At 46.9% G+C, this 18,550-nt stretch overlaps 4 protein-coding genes across 4 annotated transcripts; all 4 read right to left on the bottom strand.

The window, feature by feature from the left end:
- Window positions 1–838: 838 nt before the first annotated feature.
- On the bottom strand, window positions 839–3,631 carry farB1 (putative C6 transcription factor (Ctf1B); the record flags this gene model as incomplete). Its single annotated transcript, XM_022537824.1, has 3 exons — window positions 839–3,027; window positions 3,113–3,297; window positions 3,348–3,631. The coding sequence occupies 3 exons, from the start codon at window positions 3,629–3,631 to the stop codon at window positions 839–841; spliced, it is 2,658 nt and encodes an 885-aa protein (XP_022384716.1).
- Window positions 3,632–8,593: 4,962 nt separating this feature from the next.
- ABOM_010695 (uncharacterized protein) lies at window positions 8,594–10,711 on the bottom strand (the record flags this gene model as incomplete). The annotated part of the gene is made up of 1 exon (XM_022537823.1): window positions 8,594–10,711. The coding sequence occupies one exon, from the start codon at window positions 10,709–10,711 to the stop codon at window positions 8,594–8,596; it is 2,118 nt and encodes a 705-aa protein (XP_022384717.1).
- Window positions 10,712–11,972: 1,261 nt separating this feature from the next.
- Window positions 11,973–13,830, bottom strand: ABOM_010694 (MFS transporter; the record flags this gene model as incomplete). Its single annotated transcript, XM_022537822.1, has 4 exons — window positions 11,973–13,108; window positions 13,178–13,234; window positions 13,297–13,662; window positions 13,758–13,830. The coding sequence occupies 4 exons, from the start codon at window positions 13,828–13,830 to the stop codon at window positions 11,973–11,975; spliced, it is 1,632 nt and encodes a 543-aa protein (XP_022384718.1).
- Window positions 13,831–16,485: 2,655 nt separating this feature from the next.
- ABOM_010693 (uncharacterized protein) lies at window positions 16,486–18,108 on the bottom strand (the record flags this gene model as incomplete). Its single annotated transcript, XM_022537821.1, has 1 exon — window positions 16,486–18,108. The coding sequence occupies one exon, from the start codon at window positions 18,106–18,108 to the stop codon at window positions 16,486–16,488; it is 1,623 nt and encodes a 540-aa protein (XP_022384711.1).
- Between the last annotated feature and the right edge of the window lie 442 nt (window positions 18,109–18,550).

Raw genomic sequence — 18,550 nt, 5'->3', positions numbered from 1 at the left:
TCCTCGCACTATCTATCAATTTAGATAGATAACCACCAATACTACTAGTAGTAGGTGTATCGGACAACAGCTGGTAAAGTAAAAGCTAAATAAACAAATAAAAAACACAAGCCACACCCAACCAAGAACGCTCGAAACGCCTCCACGTGGTGCCCACCAGCTGAACTTTATGGATTAAGAATTCATTTGGGTTTTTTTACTCAATGACCTCACTTATCTACTACGATTCTTCGCTTACCGGGGGGGAAAGGCTAGATTTAGATAAACAGAATATAGAACTCTGTTGATCCTATACCGAAGCCAAGACTCCCACGGCATGCTTAATTCGGCCTCACAAGAGATGCCGCATGCATGTGATAAAGGTCAAGACAGCGATACTCTAGGGTTTCCGGTTGTTGATAGCCCGCGGCTCGGTCGGCTTCATCGGAATGCTGCGCGCTTCTGCTTTCGGTCCGACTGAGGCGCGAGAAATGGAGTTGGCATCTCTCAGAAAACTCGGGCGAAGAGAAAAAAAAATATATATAAGAATAAATAATAAATAATAAATAATAATAATTCATATATCGGTTTGTCATATTCATCATTATGTACTTTTCGAGATGATCTCTATACAATATAAACACAGTTGTTCTCACGGGGATGTGGAACTGACATAAATCACATCTTGAGAGTGCCGTTACACATGATGCGCCATCCTTTACATGCCCTTGCTTTTGAAACCGTCCAACTGAATATAAGATCAAGTCACGCCCAACCCCATATATATACGCGTAATCACCCGGACAAAGGGAATTAGAATGGAAAAAAAAAGGAGATCGTAACACATGGCTTGCTTTAATCATAGATTCAACCCAAGCTCGGCTTCGAGATCGGCAATGCCATTAAATTCGGTCCGTGGTGCCTCATTGGCGCTCAGCGTGGTCGAGGTGCGATCCTCATGGAGTTGACCATCGCCTAACCCGGCGAAACCAACTTCTTTGCTCTCAGGTCCGAACAAGTCCGGCACGTTGTCCATTGTGCCGATATTGAAACCATACCCCTGGCCTTTCGGGTTGCCATTGATGTTAAGACCGTCATCGGCTGCGAACAACTCCGCGCCGGTGTCATCAAAGTTGATCAAGGCGTCAAAGTCGTTCTGAGTCACCTCCGCATCATTTGCCAAGTCCATAAGTTCACTAATGCTTAGGTCGGAGTCTAGATTGGGAATTGCGAAAGCGTCCTGATGGTAGTGTGGGTTAATGTTGTTGGTACTACCGTTTTCACTTTCATCTGATGGCGGCGGCGTAGAGGCGAATCCAGAGGCCTCTGCAACTTCACCAGCTATTCGGGTGCCGCCGGTCTTGGGGTATGTCAAGTCGGGAATCTTCTGTGCTAGAGAGTCCGGAGGCGGTGTCAATGTATTTAACCGGACAGAATCCAACGTGCTATTGTTTCGTGCCTGTACGTCTTGCGGTGCTACCGTGAGTTGGATACCGGCCTTGCGGATTGCGGCCTCCAAGAATGACGTTGCAAAGTCCGCCGATGCGTAGATCTCCCGCAAACGCTGGAGAATGCGCATGCATTGGTAGAACCGTTGAAGACTAACCATCCGGACATTGGGGTCACTCGACTTGATGTCAAGAAGATGAATGATAACTGCAGGTAGGAGTACGGTCACACCGGTGGTAGGGAAATAGCGAGTTAAATCTAAGGCGTGCAGGTCTTGAGCGATGTTCGTGATCTCGACCGCAGCAAATCGAACCTTGTTCCGAGAGATATCCTGTAACTCGGCGTCCGTGGAGGGAAATGGCATGGCAGGAAGAACTTGAGGCCGGTGTAACGCGCTTGATGTGGTCAAGTAAACCATCTTTAAGAGAGCTCGGTGGGAATGCAGGACTTCTTGTGCCTCGGTTAGCTTCGCTGGGGCCATAGGAGCGTATTGAATCTCCGACGGAAGATGGGCCAGCCAATCTTCCAGCTCTTGGTCGCATCGTCGAACCTCAAATGTCTCTGCCGCTGACTTCTTCGGGACTAACATCATAGTCGTTTCCATTGTACCGCCAAACTTATGGCTGAGCACGGAATATTGTGCCGAAAGGACGTGACTGACACAGAGGCAAAGCTTCGCCTTCTCAATAAACATGAGCGCAAGCTCTTTCTGGTGGCTTACATTTTGGAGAATCTCCGAGTTGCCCACCATGCTGACAATTTCCGGTGAAAAGGGATGGAATTCGAAGTCGTCGAGGGTTAACATGGGAACATCACAATCGTCATCTTTGACACGCATGGGACGTCTCATTCCCAGGGCAATTAGGCGATCGCGAGTGTAGGTGCTCCACCATATGCGCTTCCACATTCGCTGGCGTCGAACATCCATCCGAGAATTACCCGGGTCACGATGTAAACCGATAGTGTGTGCTAGAGACAAGCTGACACCCATCCAATGCCAAGTGTCCTTCTGATCATCTGGGGTTTCATACCAATAGGTCATCAACAGTAGGGATTGTACAAGCGAGATCCGATCCACCTCATAGTCGAAGTCGTACAAAAGCCTGGCGCGTTGGAAGAATGATTTTCGGGCTGCCTTCCGACTTAAGTATCCGGCGGCTTGAAGGTGCTTCAGGTCAACGAAGGCCGTACCGGCAAACATTACGGCCTGAAATAGAAGAAGACTCATACGGCGAATTCCGTCATTTTGCGCAATAGTCTGCAAAAAGTCCTCCAGATCCAGGAGGGGCATGTACGTGTGAACATAATGAATGTAGGCTTTGAGCAGTTCATTCCGCAGCCCCACATCAGGCACCGTCAATGCTCCTTTCATTGCCAGATAATCGATGTCCTCCTTTTGCAAGCGAGGTGGTAATCCTCGAATGTAATCGGGCAGTATGATGCCTCCAGATCTGGCGTTGGCGAAGGAAGGATCAAGTAGTTGCTGGATCTGCGAGGTGACGTGATGCAGAGGCATGGTGGCAGGCACCGCAGGGTTGGGCGCCATTCTTCTTCGATATCGTTCAGCCCCGGCACCAATTCTGCTGACTTGGCTCTGATCTATATAGGTCAGTCACATCAGTACACACGTGTATACTTTCACACTGAACGTGTCTCGTTCCTCAGGGAGCAGGCAAATACGAACAGAGAAGATGTGGCATATGTTGCCCCTGGTCCAGGTCTACGGAACGCTGGGAAGGAGACGCAGGGGCAACATCCGAGAGCCCGTGGCATTCACTGAGTCTCCGCAGAAGACTTCCGTCTTCGGGGGCCTCCGCGGGCGATTGAGAGAGCTGATGATTGGAGTTGTCAACCTCAACACGTGATTTCCTGGAAAGTGGCAAAGCAGCGCACTCGATGTTAGCCCGCGATTCTGCGACGAGTGAGGCAAACGGGTCATGTTTTCGGCATGGACGAACTTTCTCCTCTTGCTCTCAGTGACAACGCAGTCTACTTGATCCAGGCGGCAATTCGTACAAGGAGAGCCATTTTCAACCACATCACAACGAACTTTCCGGGCGCGGCAGCAACAGCATGCCTTCGACGCCCTCCGTTTTACGGGCCGGGCATTGGCAGGGAGGCCCGCCGTCGAAGCCTTTCGCTTCCCCTTGGCCTCGTTCTCGGCCATGTTACTCGATGATGGTGAGGCAGCGAGATTAGTCATGGTGTAGTGTGCGATTTCAGTTGACGCCAAAGATCCATCAACTGGTTAACTTATCGTGTTAAGTTAAAGCTCATAAAGAGTGATGTTATAAGAGGGGGGCCGATATGGTAAGGAAAGAAGAAGGGTAATGGAAGAAGAAAGAGAACACAATTCCAAAACTGTTAACCAAATCAAAAGAGTCAAGAGTGGAGAGGACCTTTCGTTTAATTTCTTTCTTTCTTTTTTTTTTCTTTTTTGTTTTTATAAAAAAAAAATTATGTTATATATAAGTTTGGTAGCTGGGGAACCACATTCAAACCTTCTTCGTCCAAGGGGACGAAAAGAAGAGGCGAGACCTGGGGTTGGGGAGAAGGAATGTTTAAGTAGTAGTGAACCAATATGCAACACGTCCACCAACAAATCCGTCAGGAGGCGTTGGCGTTGGGGTTGGCGATAAATGCCCCCAGATCCACACAGTGACTGTGTTGCCTCCCCCAGACCGTGACCAACGGACTCCATCCATGAATCCAGAGGGTTTCAATATTAATCGGTCATCCATCCATTTTCCACCGAGAGGACGCTAGACCCAACTGTGGGTTAGGTTTTACCTCACACTTGAACTAATGGGATTAGGGCGGCCTAAGTTCGGCGGGGTGGGTGGAGCGGGGAGATTCCACAGTCAGTTACTGCTGAAGAGCGCGCGCTTTGAGCCAGTGGTCGGCAACTGCTTACTGTACCTTCCCCACATACCCACCCAATGACGGTCCGAATGCTACTCCACTCCTCGCAGCCGTTTCCACTCCCGATGGGCTTCCCTTAGTATTTATTCTAGGAGCCTGAAACTAATAAGGAAGTCCTCCGGATACCTACGGTCTATCCTGGGAAGTGAGGATTCCCCACTTGCCTACGACTTGCAGCGGCGCCAAACGAGACCCGAATAGCGTCCCTCGGCCCGGTCACGTTACTGAAACCTGGATCTCTCGCAACGCCATCCCGGAAAAGGCTGGTCCATGACCAACCGGGACGTTGATTTGCCCTAATTCGTCCCCCTGGAGTGGCCAACTTTTGAAGTTGATAACCAAAAAAGTTAAGGGACAGGGTGCGTCATTTGGGAGAGGTGTTGTGCCCGGAAAAAATTCCGAACGTCTCGAAAAATGTATTTTATTTTTATTTTATTTTAATTTATCCTATTTTTTTCTTCTTTAACTGGTCTCCTTAACAATAGTACTACTGATAGGATCTGGAGTCCAGTTGGCTCCCGTCTCTTAAAGTTCTTTGTCCACCCTGCAGGAGCATCTTACTTGATAAGGAAATTTGCTTGTTGCTAGGATTTCCTCACCTCATTCTTGCCTTAAATGGCAGGTATATGGGATTGGGATATTCCTGGCCAGCATGGTAGCTTGAATCACGGCTTGATTGAAGGGTCGGGTCAAAAGATGTATGCTCCCACGGACCGAGGTCCGCGATGATTATGCCATCAAACAAAAGGTTGACCCGGACTGGGACAATCTCTGGTCAATTGAGGATGATCCCCCCCTATCATAATAGGCTTTAGGAATGTACGACTCACATGTTTATTCACATTACTCTGTATTTATCTTTCATAAAAATTGGACCCTAGGGAAGGCACCTTGGCGTCTGGACAGGCATTGATGAAAAAATGGGGACGATCATCTACTGTTAATCCCGCAAAGAAACCCACAGGATATGGATGACCAAATTAATTTGCCGTGAAAGTGGACCAGTACTATCTATCAAAAGAATGGCCCATGAAGATCATAGGATTTCTCTTTCTATTTGCTGTGCTCTAGAATAGTGCTCACGGTCCCTGTGATTTTTACGAGTCTACTTAGTAACAACTAGAGTACTTTAGCTTTTAAGAGGAGACCAAACTTGGTAGCAGTGCGTACATCCTATGGTTGATGGTCCACCCTTGCCAGTGCGATCCCAGATCCCAACAGGAAAAACATTTCCAGCTCGTTACAGGAATAATGGGTATGAGAGCCGGATAGCCCACGCACTGACTGAAGTAAATGAACCATAGGGCTCTGTGTACCTCTTTGCTTTAAAACGCCAAGACCAAAATAAATAAAACTAAAAACATATAAAAAAAATAACAAAGGGAAAAATAAAAAATAAAAATAAAATAAAAAGACGCAATTGAACATCAGGAAGCGGGCCGCTGGAAGGGGTGGGAGCTCAAGTTCTAGATGTCAAGTTCCATATCAACCCAGGATGAATGCCACACTGCGGATTTGTACACAATACTTATTCAAAGAATGTCATGTCTCAGAAGTATTTATTTATCTCTTTTTTTACTTTTTTTTCTTTACATTTTCAATTATTTGTTTGCGGATTTTTATGTTTTATTTACGTATTCATTTTATTTATTAGTATTTTTTTTCAATAACTCCAGGGGTGGACATTAATGACTTTGGAACATCGAATGGAATCCGACACCTTCTAATCCTCTAAGGCTAAAAACAAGCCTCCCCAGCTCCACGTGAGACTTGGATCGTTTTGGCGAATGGTACGTGGCCGACGTCAACCGTTGTGCCGATGAACGGAATAATCTCACCTACTCGGAGAAAAAACCTGGCGCCTTTCCGTCGGTATTCAGCAACAGCGTTGATTCGGAGGCCCAATCACATACCGGGGACCTTCGATGCCAGCAGTTCAGAAACAGAGCAGGTGACATGCACAGGAACTAGTGCCAATGGTTTTAAGTTCAGGGTGAAAGTAAGATTAGTCATTATTAGCGATACTCGGAGGAATCTTTTTGATGGTCTGGATGCAAGAACTAAGAAGAGCAAGAGAAGGGGGCGCACGGTGTCGTCATCACATCATTTTGGAAGCTGATCAAGTGGCCTACGCTACGCCATGCTGTCGGTAATGTAATATGTATATGTACATACCTACATGCTGCTGGGATGCATCAAATGGCGTCAGTCCGAGGACTCAGGACTAATTGCGGGTTGCCGATACCTTAACACCGTCTTTGGACATGAATCACTATTTATGGCAGGTAGAAGGTCAATTTCCTTGGTTCTGCAACTGAAACGAGAGCAAAAAATAATCATGATCACAATTTCCGAGTGTCACGAGCCAGACTCCATACTTCGGGGGTGATACTACTGCTAGTACATACATAGTATTTCGCCGTTCTTTAACGAGAGTTTTTTTTTTTTTTTTTTCTTGCACTGAGTCCTCACACCAAGACCAATCGATACTACCCCAGCGGATACCAAAGTGGGACTAGGTGGGCTTATCCATTTCTGGCACAAGGAGCACCAATGACTGCGACTGTATTGTCCCAGGCGAACATGGGAACGCGGGCTACCGACTGTTCGGGAATAGTTTCTCCAAGGACCATCTGAACAGCGTTCGGAATAATGGAGCCTCTCCGAAAGTGTGGTATTAGTATTCACATTTAATGATATTGTGCGCCGCCCGTCCAGGTTCTACTAGTATCCCCCTTCTCCAAGGAATACCAAGAGATTTCGCTTCCCGCGCCGAAGTCGCTAGAAAGGTGGCACTGGTCTAAAATTTTCCAACTACCCCAGGCTCCCCCAGGCGCGGCCCCGTAAAGTGACTAAAATTTCTTTGACCCCGGGGCAAGCGGGGGGAAAAACCAAGAGCCAAGATCACGACGATTCCCCAGACGGCGCCAAGACTCGACGTAGTCTGTACGTAACGAATAATGTCTGGACCACAGGCAACAATAAGAAGTCTACGATCGGTAAATCTAATCATTAAATTCCCTCAGCTCAGGTCAATGACTGCCATATCCGTCCGCATACTTCAATTGCTGCTTTTCCTCCCCCCACCTCACTTCTAGGAGAGTGTTTGATAAAAAAAACCGAATGAGACAGAGGAGCGAACATGGCGCATTGCTCGAGCCACCAATATATCTGAGTCAGAGCAGGCAAGTTGACAACCAAACTTAATTCCTAACGCATGTCCCTGCGCTGCTCCATTTAATCCCTCATTCCAATAAATTGATTAGTGTAATCGGGTCATAAGCATGTCGGACATCTTCCCGAAGCTGGGCCAGGCGGTCCGACGTAGCTGCCACCCCACGTTCGCGGTAACCCGATCTTCCTGGCCCTTTGCTAGTGACCTATAAGGATGGATAGTTACGTATGAAGTCATCCACAAGCATAATGACCTTCATTGAGATCGCGGGGTATGCAGTGGAGAGTGTGGGTGGGGGGGACGGTTCATTAATGCCCAAACAAGCCAGAGAGGATATTCACTAGTAGTTTCGTACTACATTTAGGCCAAGAGGATGCGTATCCAATCAGATGCTCCAACTTTGGTGGTGAATATGTTTCCCTCATCGGGGAGAGGCGCCGATGTGGTTAGGTACCTCGAGGCCGTTAGCCTGGTTAGAGGTTGACGATGTATCGACGATGTTTGATCGCTATTTATACTATACAAACGGCCGTGAATGGCATTGGTTCTAGGATCCGTAGTGTTTATAGATACTAATAGTCAGTATCAGAGCGGGAAGGGCATTCAACCTATCAGTATGTATGTCCTACTGTTCGGCTAACAACGCCAATTTACGCTCGTTCAACGGAGTAGTCTGGCACTATATAGTATAACCGAAAACAACTGGACTGGATGAGATGGCTATCTCCATATAGCAATACCTGCATAGCCTACACGGATAAGAGCATCGACTTTCTGGGGACCATGGATATCACTCAACCTACCCTGTCGAGGAAAGTTGCTCGTGGCTACCTAGTGTATCAAGAATCGATTGTATTCACTAATAGGTCGTTAAACCCATTGCAGCAATGTCGAAAAGAACAATAAGCACATATTCAGCAAACAGAGGACCAGTTCAAACAGTGCACCGCCAGTGGGGAATAAAGAGACATGATCATCGTCAAAGTAAAGTCCGAAGGAGAAACCATGAAAGAGAAGATATACAGAACAGAAACGAAAAACAACAAGACAAAGGTAGATAGAAAATTCTCACACACCACCACGACCCATTCGCTCTATCGAGCCCATGATACCACTGCGACCTGGAGTGAAGACAGCAATCCCAGACTTTCCTCCACTATTCCCGCGAGCCTGCCGGTTCCCCGGTGCTGGAATCCTTGGTATCTTCTTTTCACCGTTGCTAGACGCCGTGCTCGGGGGACGTATGCTGCTTGAACTACTGCGGCTAATGCTTCGTCTGAAGTCCTCCGACGCAACATCAACTTGCGTTGGCTCGGGAGAATTATCCGCCTGCGGTCTTGGGGACTGGAGGTCATCCTGGGTTGACGACTGATTCTGCTGGATTGCTAACCACTCATCTACAGCAGCGACAAGCTCGCCTTTCTCAGCCCGTTCGATTTTCAGCTCATGGTGCAATCGCTCACTGTCATCTTTGAGCGCACTCAACTCGTGCTGTAGACCCTTGATTTGAGCCTCTAGGACACGTTTCTCTGCTTCATGCTCGTCCTTCTGCGTGATGATGCTGAGATCAGGCTGGGAGACTTCCGAAAGAGCTGCATCCCGCTCAACCTTGAGTCGCTCATTGTCTTCATAAGCTGATTTTAATTTGTTCTCAGCTTCTCGCAGTCGTTTATCCCAACGTGCCTCATAGCTTTTCTTCAAGGCAGCAACCTTGGTCTCATGTTTGCTCTTATACAGCGTGTGAAGTTCGCGGGCAACCTTCTCTACGGCATCTTGAACTTCCTTCGCCGTTTCCTCGGCAGTTTTGCCGATTTGCGCACGTTCAGAGGCATACTTGTCGTTCAACGCTGGTTTGCGAGCCGAGCTCAACTGTGTCTCTAGTTCAACCACCCTGCTTTCTAACTGCTCCTTGCTCTTCTCCATTTCCTCGGCTCGTCTCATCAACTGTTCTCTCTCCTGTTCACCTTCCATCATTTCAGCCTTGACAGATTGCAAGACATCTTCCATCTCCTGACCTCTTCTCTGCCACTCAGCTTGTTCGATTTCTAGGGTCTCCCTCCGGGCAGCTTCATTCCGAACCTCCTCTGATGTCTCTCCAACACGCCGTTCGGCGTCTGCAACAGCCTGCTTAAGACTAGCAACTTCCGCCTCCTTGCCACTTAGCGTGGCTTTGAGAGAAGAAATCTCTGAAAGAAAACCGGACTTCAGGGACTCGAGCTCCCGTGGTGTCACGGAAGGGATGGACCGGGGGGTTGGAGCAGCAGGGAGATCAAAGTCGAGTAATGACACTTTTGCAGGAGACTTGGTTGATTCCTGGACAGTCCTTAATGGCGAACGCCGTGACGGAGAGTAACGCTCATTTTGCATGCTGTAGCGTTTGTGCGGGAAAAAGCTGGGCTGGTCTGACAAGTCAAGCAAGTTGGGAGTCTCGGTTGGATTTATGCTAACTCTTGCATCTCTTTTTCTAGGCGTGGGTGAGCCGAAATCAACCAAGCCGCTTACTCTGGGGGATTTTCTAGCAGTGGTAGGAGTCCCCGGTTCACCCTTTTCGTCCAGATCACCTTGTAGCTTACTAGGGCTACTCGGAAGGGGTTGTCTAGCCTTGAACGGTGAGTCGCCCCGCAGATGTGCGAATGATGTCATGTCCACATTGGTAACAGCGGAAAACGTGCTGAGGCATGTTTCATCCATGGAATCGTTTGTGTCGTCAATCATATCATCATCTTCGTGCAGGCTCGCACCCTCCTTTTCGTTTGAGGCATCATTTCCATTGTTCTCGTGGATCACTGTGCTCATTCCTTCGTTGTGCTTTTCTTCCATTAGGCTGTTTCCAATCTCTAGTCCAGCAGTTTCTCTGCTGCTTTGTTCATTATTGATGCTGGCGTCCTCATCGGTATAGACACTGATGTTCGGCATATCTCTTCGAGCAGTGCCTTTCCTGTATCTATCGTCTAACGCATCGTCCTCAGGTACATGTTCGTAGGACCGTTTCCTGGGGGTCGTAGACAATTGTTGGCTCCGGAGCATCTGGAAGTCGACTGTATCATCCCTAGCCTCATACTGAAATGGTGAGCTAGGCGGCAGTATAGGGTCGGTGTTATCATAATCTAGGTCCTGCTCATTTGGTTCTTGTGTAGCAGTGTAGCTCTGGCGCCTTTCAGTATCTGCGCTCAGATCGCTAACCATTTTTCTTGGGCTTGAGAAGCTATTTTCCAGTCTATTATCTGACACGACAATATTATCAACGGCATCCTCCCGCGCGACCAGGCCGCTAATTCCTGGGGAAAACGGCTGTGAATTTTGGCGCGAGGGCGTTAACGGAGAGAGAGGTGTGGGCATGACAATGGGGTAATGAGTAAAAATGCAATAACAAGTAGAGTGCTTGTTCTGGAACCCTCGGCAGGTAACAGCGCGATACGCGAGAGCAGTATATATGCAAAGCGTTAGAGGACCATATGACACAACGTTGAGAATGAGAGCAAGTCCAACCCCGAGTTTATTATTTTCGCCTGTTGCCAGGATGTTTGTAAACAAAGCTATTCCCATATAGGCGTAGTACGGTTTTTGGCAGGGCGGTGAAATTTTACCAAACTCTCACCGCCCTATGGTAGCACCTATTATATTGAGATTTCATCTTGATCTGGCAATATCTACAATGTTCCATCCTTCCTGGGCCTTCCCCACCACTCTTAACACCGATAGTCTCCCTGCACCACATAGGAGGATTCCACAACTTTGTGTTCGTGGCAACTGGGGCAGGATAGCGCCGATATGTGTCATTTCGCTTTGCGCACTTACAAGAAGCTTTGAATCATTTCTGATTTGGCAATCACTATGAATTGTGTTCAGATGGAGCCCCATCAAGCTAAAGCAAATGATGAATGTACTAGGTACTAGATTGGAGCTACTCAAGGATTACTTTTTGTGACGCACACAATGACACACTTATCAGTGCTTACAAAGACATCCATTCATTCATGCTACAAACTAGATCAGGTAGGTGGCATCCGCGTGAATCGGATTTAGCATGGGCAAACGCTTAAGCTTCAAAGTGTTCTCATCGGCTTATATATTGTAGTGCTGTGCTTCTGGAAGTGAACAAAATCTAGGTAAAAAGAGGCTACTAGTGTTTTTGGATTACCTCTCGATCCATATGGGGACGGACGTTATGTAGAAACGATAAATTTAAAATCAGACGTAATACGTAGAACACCCAGACACCATGCCAAACAAAACAAAGTCCAGAACTTTTTGCCCTTCAACTGATCGCAAGGCTAGGGGAACGTCAACTTAAAAAAGAAAGAAAAAAAGTAGAAAAAATGTCTGTACTGCTTCACTGCCCATCGCATAAAACAGTAAATTGATTGAGGCGTTCTCAGTGAGTACCACTCGTGGGCCTGATGATCCAGACGTTGTCTGCGGCACCGTCTGTTTATCCCCTAGATGATTAGATATCCGGCGTGCTTACATCAGTACCTGTAACTATGATATGGACGGTGTCTCTCCGAGAGTGGGTCTCATTTGGCAGATAGTGGCAGGGAGCAGCTGGCTGGATTTTAGCAGACGAGTGTTTCTTTCGCTCCATGAACCACAGCTGCACGGCACCGACGATTGCGACCAGAGTGCTTCCCCACCATGCAAGTGCAGTACAATCAAGTTCAGCACCGGTGCTGTATAAATAACCGGCGATAGGTGGAGCGATAGTGCGAGAAGCAGCTCCGGCGGAAGCAGCAAGGCCATTGATCTTTCCTAAGACCGAGTCGGAAGGGCTAGCTTGCTTAATAAGGATCAACAAGACGGGGTAATCAATGATTGCAAGGATATTGCGAACGACTAAACATCCGTAGATGCCGAAGAACAACACGCTGCGAGGGAGAAAAATAAGGAATGGAGCCATGAAATAAGCCGCCGGATGAAGGATGGTCACAATCACGAAAAGTCTCCACACTCCCAAATAATGTGACAAAGCAGGGAAAATAACGCTTTGAATGACGAGTGCAATGACGCCGTCGGTAGACATGATTAGGCCGACTGTTCTGGTTGAGAGACCAACACCACCAGGGAACTTCAATATCGAGTTTCCAATAATAGGGATGTCCCGGAAATTCTTGTCCTGCAGAAAAATAGGCAATAAATGGTCATAAGTCATGGAGTGGTAAGTGAAGATCGCCAACGCAACGATGAGCATTATGACTCGTTTCGTGAAGATAATTTGTCTTTGGGGACTTTTCTCGGGCCTTGAACCATCTGAACGCACCATCCAATCCTCGTCGTCATACAGGTGAACCTGGTTGAAAGTCCCGTATGATTCGGCTCGTAGGTCCGCCCCTGCATTGGCAGTTGCCCCAGCAGTCGCTAGAAGAGGGCGTTCTGCGGATCTGTTGTCGAGATTTTCGGTAACCTTCGAAGACTGCATATCGGGATGAGTCTCTTGCAGGAAGAGCCAACTGAAGATGATACTGAGAAGGAGTAAGACAGAACAAACAAGGTTTGGTAGGAGATAAGGGAATCTGCCAAAGAGGCCATCGCGGTAAAACAAGGAAGGGAAACCTTCAGCAGGCTTTGCTAGTAACCCTCCAATAGCTGCGATGGCGTATATGGTTAACATCTTCCGCTATGCTGTTTAGTCGACTAATGTCCCTTAATACATACCTGGCCCAATAATTGTGCCAATTGACCAAACAAATGGCATCACAGCATAAGCTCGAGCTACACATTTGACTATTAGCCAAGATTCCAGTCACGGGAGCAATGAGATAGAGGGATCATACGTTCATGCTCAGGTCTTTTGACTAGTTCACCGACCATTGTCTGAATGACACCGATGTTTCCGTTTAAGATGCCTCCGAGGGCCCGACCAAAGAGAGCTACCCAAAAATTCGACGCGAAGCCGACGATGAGGAGGGACGCCATAGTTCCGAGGCAACCGGAAAGCAGAACAGGTTTGCGACCGACACGATCAGAGAGGCTTCCCCAAAACATACCGGTGAGCGCTTCGGCAAGTGAGAAGGCCGATACAAGTATACCAGCAAAGAAGGAAGCATCGGATCCATTAGCCACATTGAAGTCCTTGACCATCACCCATGAGTATGGGAAGATAGAAGTCAAGGCAATAGGCTCCGCAACACGGCATATTGCTATATAGTCAAACAAGTGTCAGCACCTGAAAGTTAGAAAAAAAAAAATAAAGTAATGAAACGATGAGAGAAAGAGTTTGGATCGCTTTACATACCTAGAAGAAATAGCTGAGTGGTTGGAAACTGGTCGTCCGAGGCAGGTTGTCTTCTCTGTTGTGTCAATACCATGATCTTTGGAAACGTCCAAGACTCTTACGGCTAGCCCTCCACAAAACGACAGGTCTCCTTCTAAGACTATCTCTTTTCTAACCTCCTGTGAACTCTGTGATAAGTGCTTTTCTTCTTCTCTTTTTCCTGTGTTTCAATCCCGACTTGGTAAGCGCCCGAGACCCGGTGGGATAGGGATATAGAGAGGAAAAGTTATTATGACTAGGTGGTACAAGTATGGCGTATCACAGTCGGGGAGTGCACAGTATGAGCAAGAGTCAGGAGGCAGGGAAGAAAAGTAGTAGAGCACTATAAAGAAGAAAGGAGAAGGGCCGCCTGCAAAAAGTTCCAGGGTTCTGTCATGTAAAACGACGGAAGTAATCCATGGAGTTCCCGACCCAGCGGCTACCTTGATTGGAGATCCAACCCATTGACAGTACGCTAGTCCCAAAAACGGAATAGTAGGCTGCACATGATCATGGATCCAGGTCAAAAATTTGAACTAATGGAGATTAAAGTTTGAGACTGGCACGAACTTCTTCTTAAATTTCAGTTCACCAGAACCTAAGCACGTACTAGTACCGGATACTGTTAATAGAAGTAGACGAATTGGGAAATGACACCCCAGTGAACGAGTTGAAAGTTTCTGCGATCATCAGATAGGTAGTATAGAATATTGTTGCGGTACTATTAGATAGATGCGTACTACTATGTATGTAGCATCAATTGAAGGGCCAGTGGCAAACACCGGCTCTGTTTAGGTAACATTTTTCTCCCTAAGGCCTGTCAGCAGTACACTGAGTGTACACAGTAGCAAGGCAGATTTTCCGAATGCTGTGCCGTTGTGTCCGAGACCCGCTGTGGGACCGATGGCTTTGCTCATCAAGAGTGTCTATACAGTAGAGCGTTCATCTGGGCTACCATCTAATTCAATAATGAGTTCTGAAACCTGGCGTCATGCGTTTTAAGCCTTTGCTATTACAGTACGTATCCTTGGAAGAGATTAATTTGTTTAGATATATTGTAGGTACCAAGTCCGCAACCTGTTCTTGACCGGTGGAGATCATATCCAAATAAGATGACTAGACCCGACCCTTACCTCATAGGAACCATTTTGCTATGGGTTGGTTCATCACAAAACATTTCTCATGTGGATGATGGCGAATGTGTCGGTGTTAACTACTGCGTAGCAGTTTACACAGTACATCTTACTAATAGAATGTACCCCGGATTCATCGGATATTTACTCTATTCGAGCCGGGCGACACCCTATACTTTTTTCCTCAAGGAGCCCCTGCTATCAGCGCTGTTAAGACTCGTACGTTTGCAGCGTTTCAAGCAGGTGCGTAGAATCAGATGTATTGACATGACTTAGCTGGTGCTGTGTCAATAATGTACATTGGTAGTGGCGACTAACTCTGGGTTCCAGAACAAGGGACTTGCTCTGAACCAGCGCATCGGCCTATTTATCATTAAAAAAAATTATATCTGAGCATGCCTTAGTTCCGGCCCATGGTTTACGTTACCTAAGAATGCCATGATTTTTGCCGACAAGACCTGCCAATTTGTAGAGATCGCACAGAAGCTACTACCATAGCTATTTTGAGTCCTTGTAAGGCATTTCCAAAAGCGTAAATTTCGTAACTATGAATGTAAGAATATACAGAGAGTTGTGAAGTGTTCCGTAGAAGGTAGCCACACATTATGGGTATCTGGAAGAGTTTTGGTAGCAGAGTAACATTATCGGTCTGTATTCCCAGACACAGGGATGTATGATCGCCGTTCTCTTGCTGCCTATCGATGAATTAGCATTAAAGCAAGCTGGGATGACCAGGACAAGGGTGTATGACATGCCTCGATATACTTTTGTATCCATGGTTTGAAGACAGCCCATGCAAGCAGTCCGCTTGTAGCAATTATAAAGATGAACACTATGGCCTCGTCTTTCCTGGAGTCCCTCTCTGCATACCCGAACGGCTAGTCAGCACAAGTTGCAAGAAAAGCAAAGTTATATCGTACGGAAACACGTAGTAAATACATCCTCCTCTTTCGCATCTTTACACGTGGGCAAGTCATAATCAAGGCAAAATTTTCGATTGCAATCGTTGCAGCTCAGGGAGCGATATTTGCTGGCTCGTCTTTCATTTGTATTGTCGTGATCATCGATGGAGTCGCTACGACTGAGGAGATGGAAAACGCTGGTTAGAGCGGTAGTCTCTGGTTTCGAAGGATGGAGCGGGATGATGGTGCTATTGGAGAAGCAAGTGCATTTGCAGAATGAGGCAGGGGCTTGAATAATCATAATTTAGTCAATACTTTTAAGCCACGATTGGGGTTAACCACAAATGATCACTCACAAGATGCCAACGTGAAAGTTGTCAGTGACAAGAAAACTATAAGAAGAATAATAATATGAGATACAGTGTCCCGGTAACGAGACATGGCTGAGAAAATAGTAAGGGATGGAAGTAATCTTTTCAGCTTCTACTGATGAGTTATCAGTTGCGGTGATATAAAGCTTACTCCAGGTCCTTGTCATCACGTGATAATTATATCAGTTCTATCTATGGACGATGCACATTGATTTTTGGAATGCTTTATTCCTAGTGAATCTCAATTGACACAGCTAGGAGATATCCACATGATTCTATAGAAATATATTCAAGGATATTAAACCTATGACTTCCCTTTCATTCCTTTCCTCCTATTCTCCCTTTGTCTCTGTTCTTTCGCAGCATCACGCCGTCTCTTCTTCCAAGCTCGGTTGTTATCTCCGCGATTCTCCCAGAACCATTTTGTGAATTCAGATTCATCCTTGATTCCTAGGCCGGATTTTGGAACAGGCGTGTTGGTGTATGGCTCATCATCCACATCCATGAACTCATGTTGTTCTAGGCTATTCCACTTTTTGTTTCGCCCAGCCAACGCTGTGTCAGGTGTGGGGGCAGCACTTCTCAGTCCACGGCTTTGTAAGTCCTTATTTGTGAACGGGGTTTGTGGCTCTGCAACTTCCTGTGATTCTTCCTCGGATTCCATGTCTCCCTGTCCAAAGAAACTAAACTGCACATTGGCATCTGCATCAGACTTGACATCGGTGGTGTCAGGTGCAGGTCTCTTGAAAAGAGCTTCCAGTGGATGGACTTCTTGGGGGTGTGGCCCATCATCTTTCTCCGCTTGAGCGACACCATGGTCCACCTTTGCTTCGGGGCCGGAAATCTTTTCTACACCATGGGGCGTCGACTGCGATCCCTGTTCATCCTGGTCACTGGAGATGCCCGATGCATCTGATGAGCTGGATGTCACGCTTGCCTCGCTTTCTGAATCGGTGGCACTATCGTCGGATGACGTTGCCCCGCTAGACGAGGTCCAATCATCCGATTCATCCGATTCTTTCATATCAACATCTCCTCCAACGGTATTTGTATCATCAAGTCTTTGAGGGCTTGCCTTAGTCTTGAGCGAAGTTTTGGACTTCGGCTTCTCCTTTGCCCCTGGTATTTTCCCTGGTGTGCGTTGATCACTTCTGATTCGTTCGCTGGCTTGTTCTTTTACGTTTCCTGAATCGTCTATCCAGCCCTTGCCTTCTTCGAAAGTAAACGTAGGTGCTGCTCCGTCCTTATCCGTCCGTAGGAAACTCGGGTGTGTAACAGTCTTTGAAAACTCATGTACAACAGGCTCCTGCGAAGATTTTTTCTTTTTCTTCTTTGACTGCTTGTCTTGCTCCACCTCAGCAGACGACGTTCTGTTAGGAGGGATTTTAGTTCGGAACAAACATTCTGCCTTCTCCGTATACTTGGATTTCGCCTGCGACTTTCCTGTTCTATCATCCCTCTTCTTGTTTCTCTTCTCCTCCTTGCGCCTCTCCTTCAAGGAGCTTGTTGACTCTGTCCAGCCTCTCTTTACTTGGCGATCTGTTTGAAGCTCATATCCCTCTAAAACATTACCGACATCCCTTTGTTTCTTTGACTTCTTGCTTGACGGCGATACTGTATTGGAAGCTGCCTTATCGGTTTCGTCTTCATCTTCGCCTTCGTCCCTCTGTCTTTTCTGTGGCCGAGCTAAATCCACCTTGAACTTTCGACCTTTGAGGATTGAACCGTTGAGCTTCTTCTTAATTTTATCCGCCTCCATTGCCGGTAGCGTCACGTAGCCGTAATTATTCTCCGGAAATGTCGGGATGCTGTGGAAGGAGATTTCTGTGGCTAATGGTCGAATGGATGAAGATAATATGGAGGGAAGAAGTTCTGCGGTGAAAGGAGTGATGTGAAGGCGTTTAATTGCTGAAGAATCGGTCGTCATTTGCTATGACTGGTGATGAACCATATAGCAATAGCCTGGCTAATAGGTAATAATAGAGGAGGTAAGGCTGTAAGGTACCAATAAGGAAAGAAGCAAACGAAAAAATAAGAAAGAAAAGGTATGGTGACAACTGCAACCACTATAAGCTATTTGACCAATTGCTCTAGGTCAGAATCAATAGTTAAGGTTTTGTTGCATCCTATATTAGATTGTGATAGCAGCCTGAACCCTCAATTAATGAGAGAGGTATGAGTAAAGAATCGATTTGGACCAACTACAGCTGTGGGAGTGATAAATAATTCTGTAGTACGGAGTAGATGATGGATTTTCCACCCGCTAACCCAAACCTAAACGGGACCGACCTGTGGCGCAGCAGCCAACAGCCTTAGCCACATACTCCGTATGATACTCGATGCCAAGTCTAGAGTCTTGGGAAGGAGGA

This window comes from Aspergillus bombycis (assembly GCF_001792695.1).
Source record: "Aspergillus bombycis strain NRRL26010 chromosome Unknown contig00124, whole genome shotgun sequence".
Lineage (NCBI taxonomy): Eukaryota > Fungi > Ascomycota > Eurotiomycetes > Eurotiales > Aspergillaceae > Aspergillus > Aspergillus bombycis.
The sequence above is the reverse complement of the archived record's forward strand: the minus strand, read 5'-3'. Positions and strand labels throughout refer to the sequence as shown.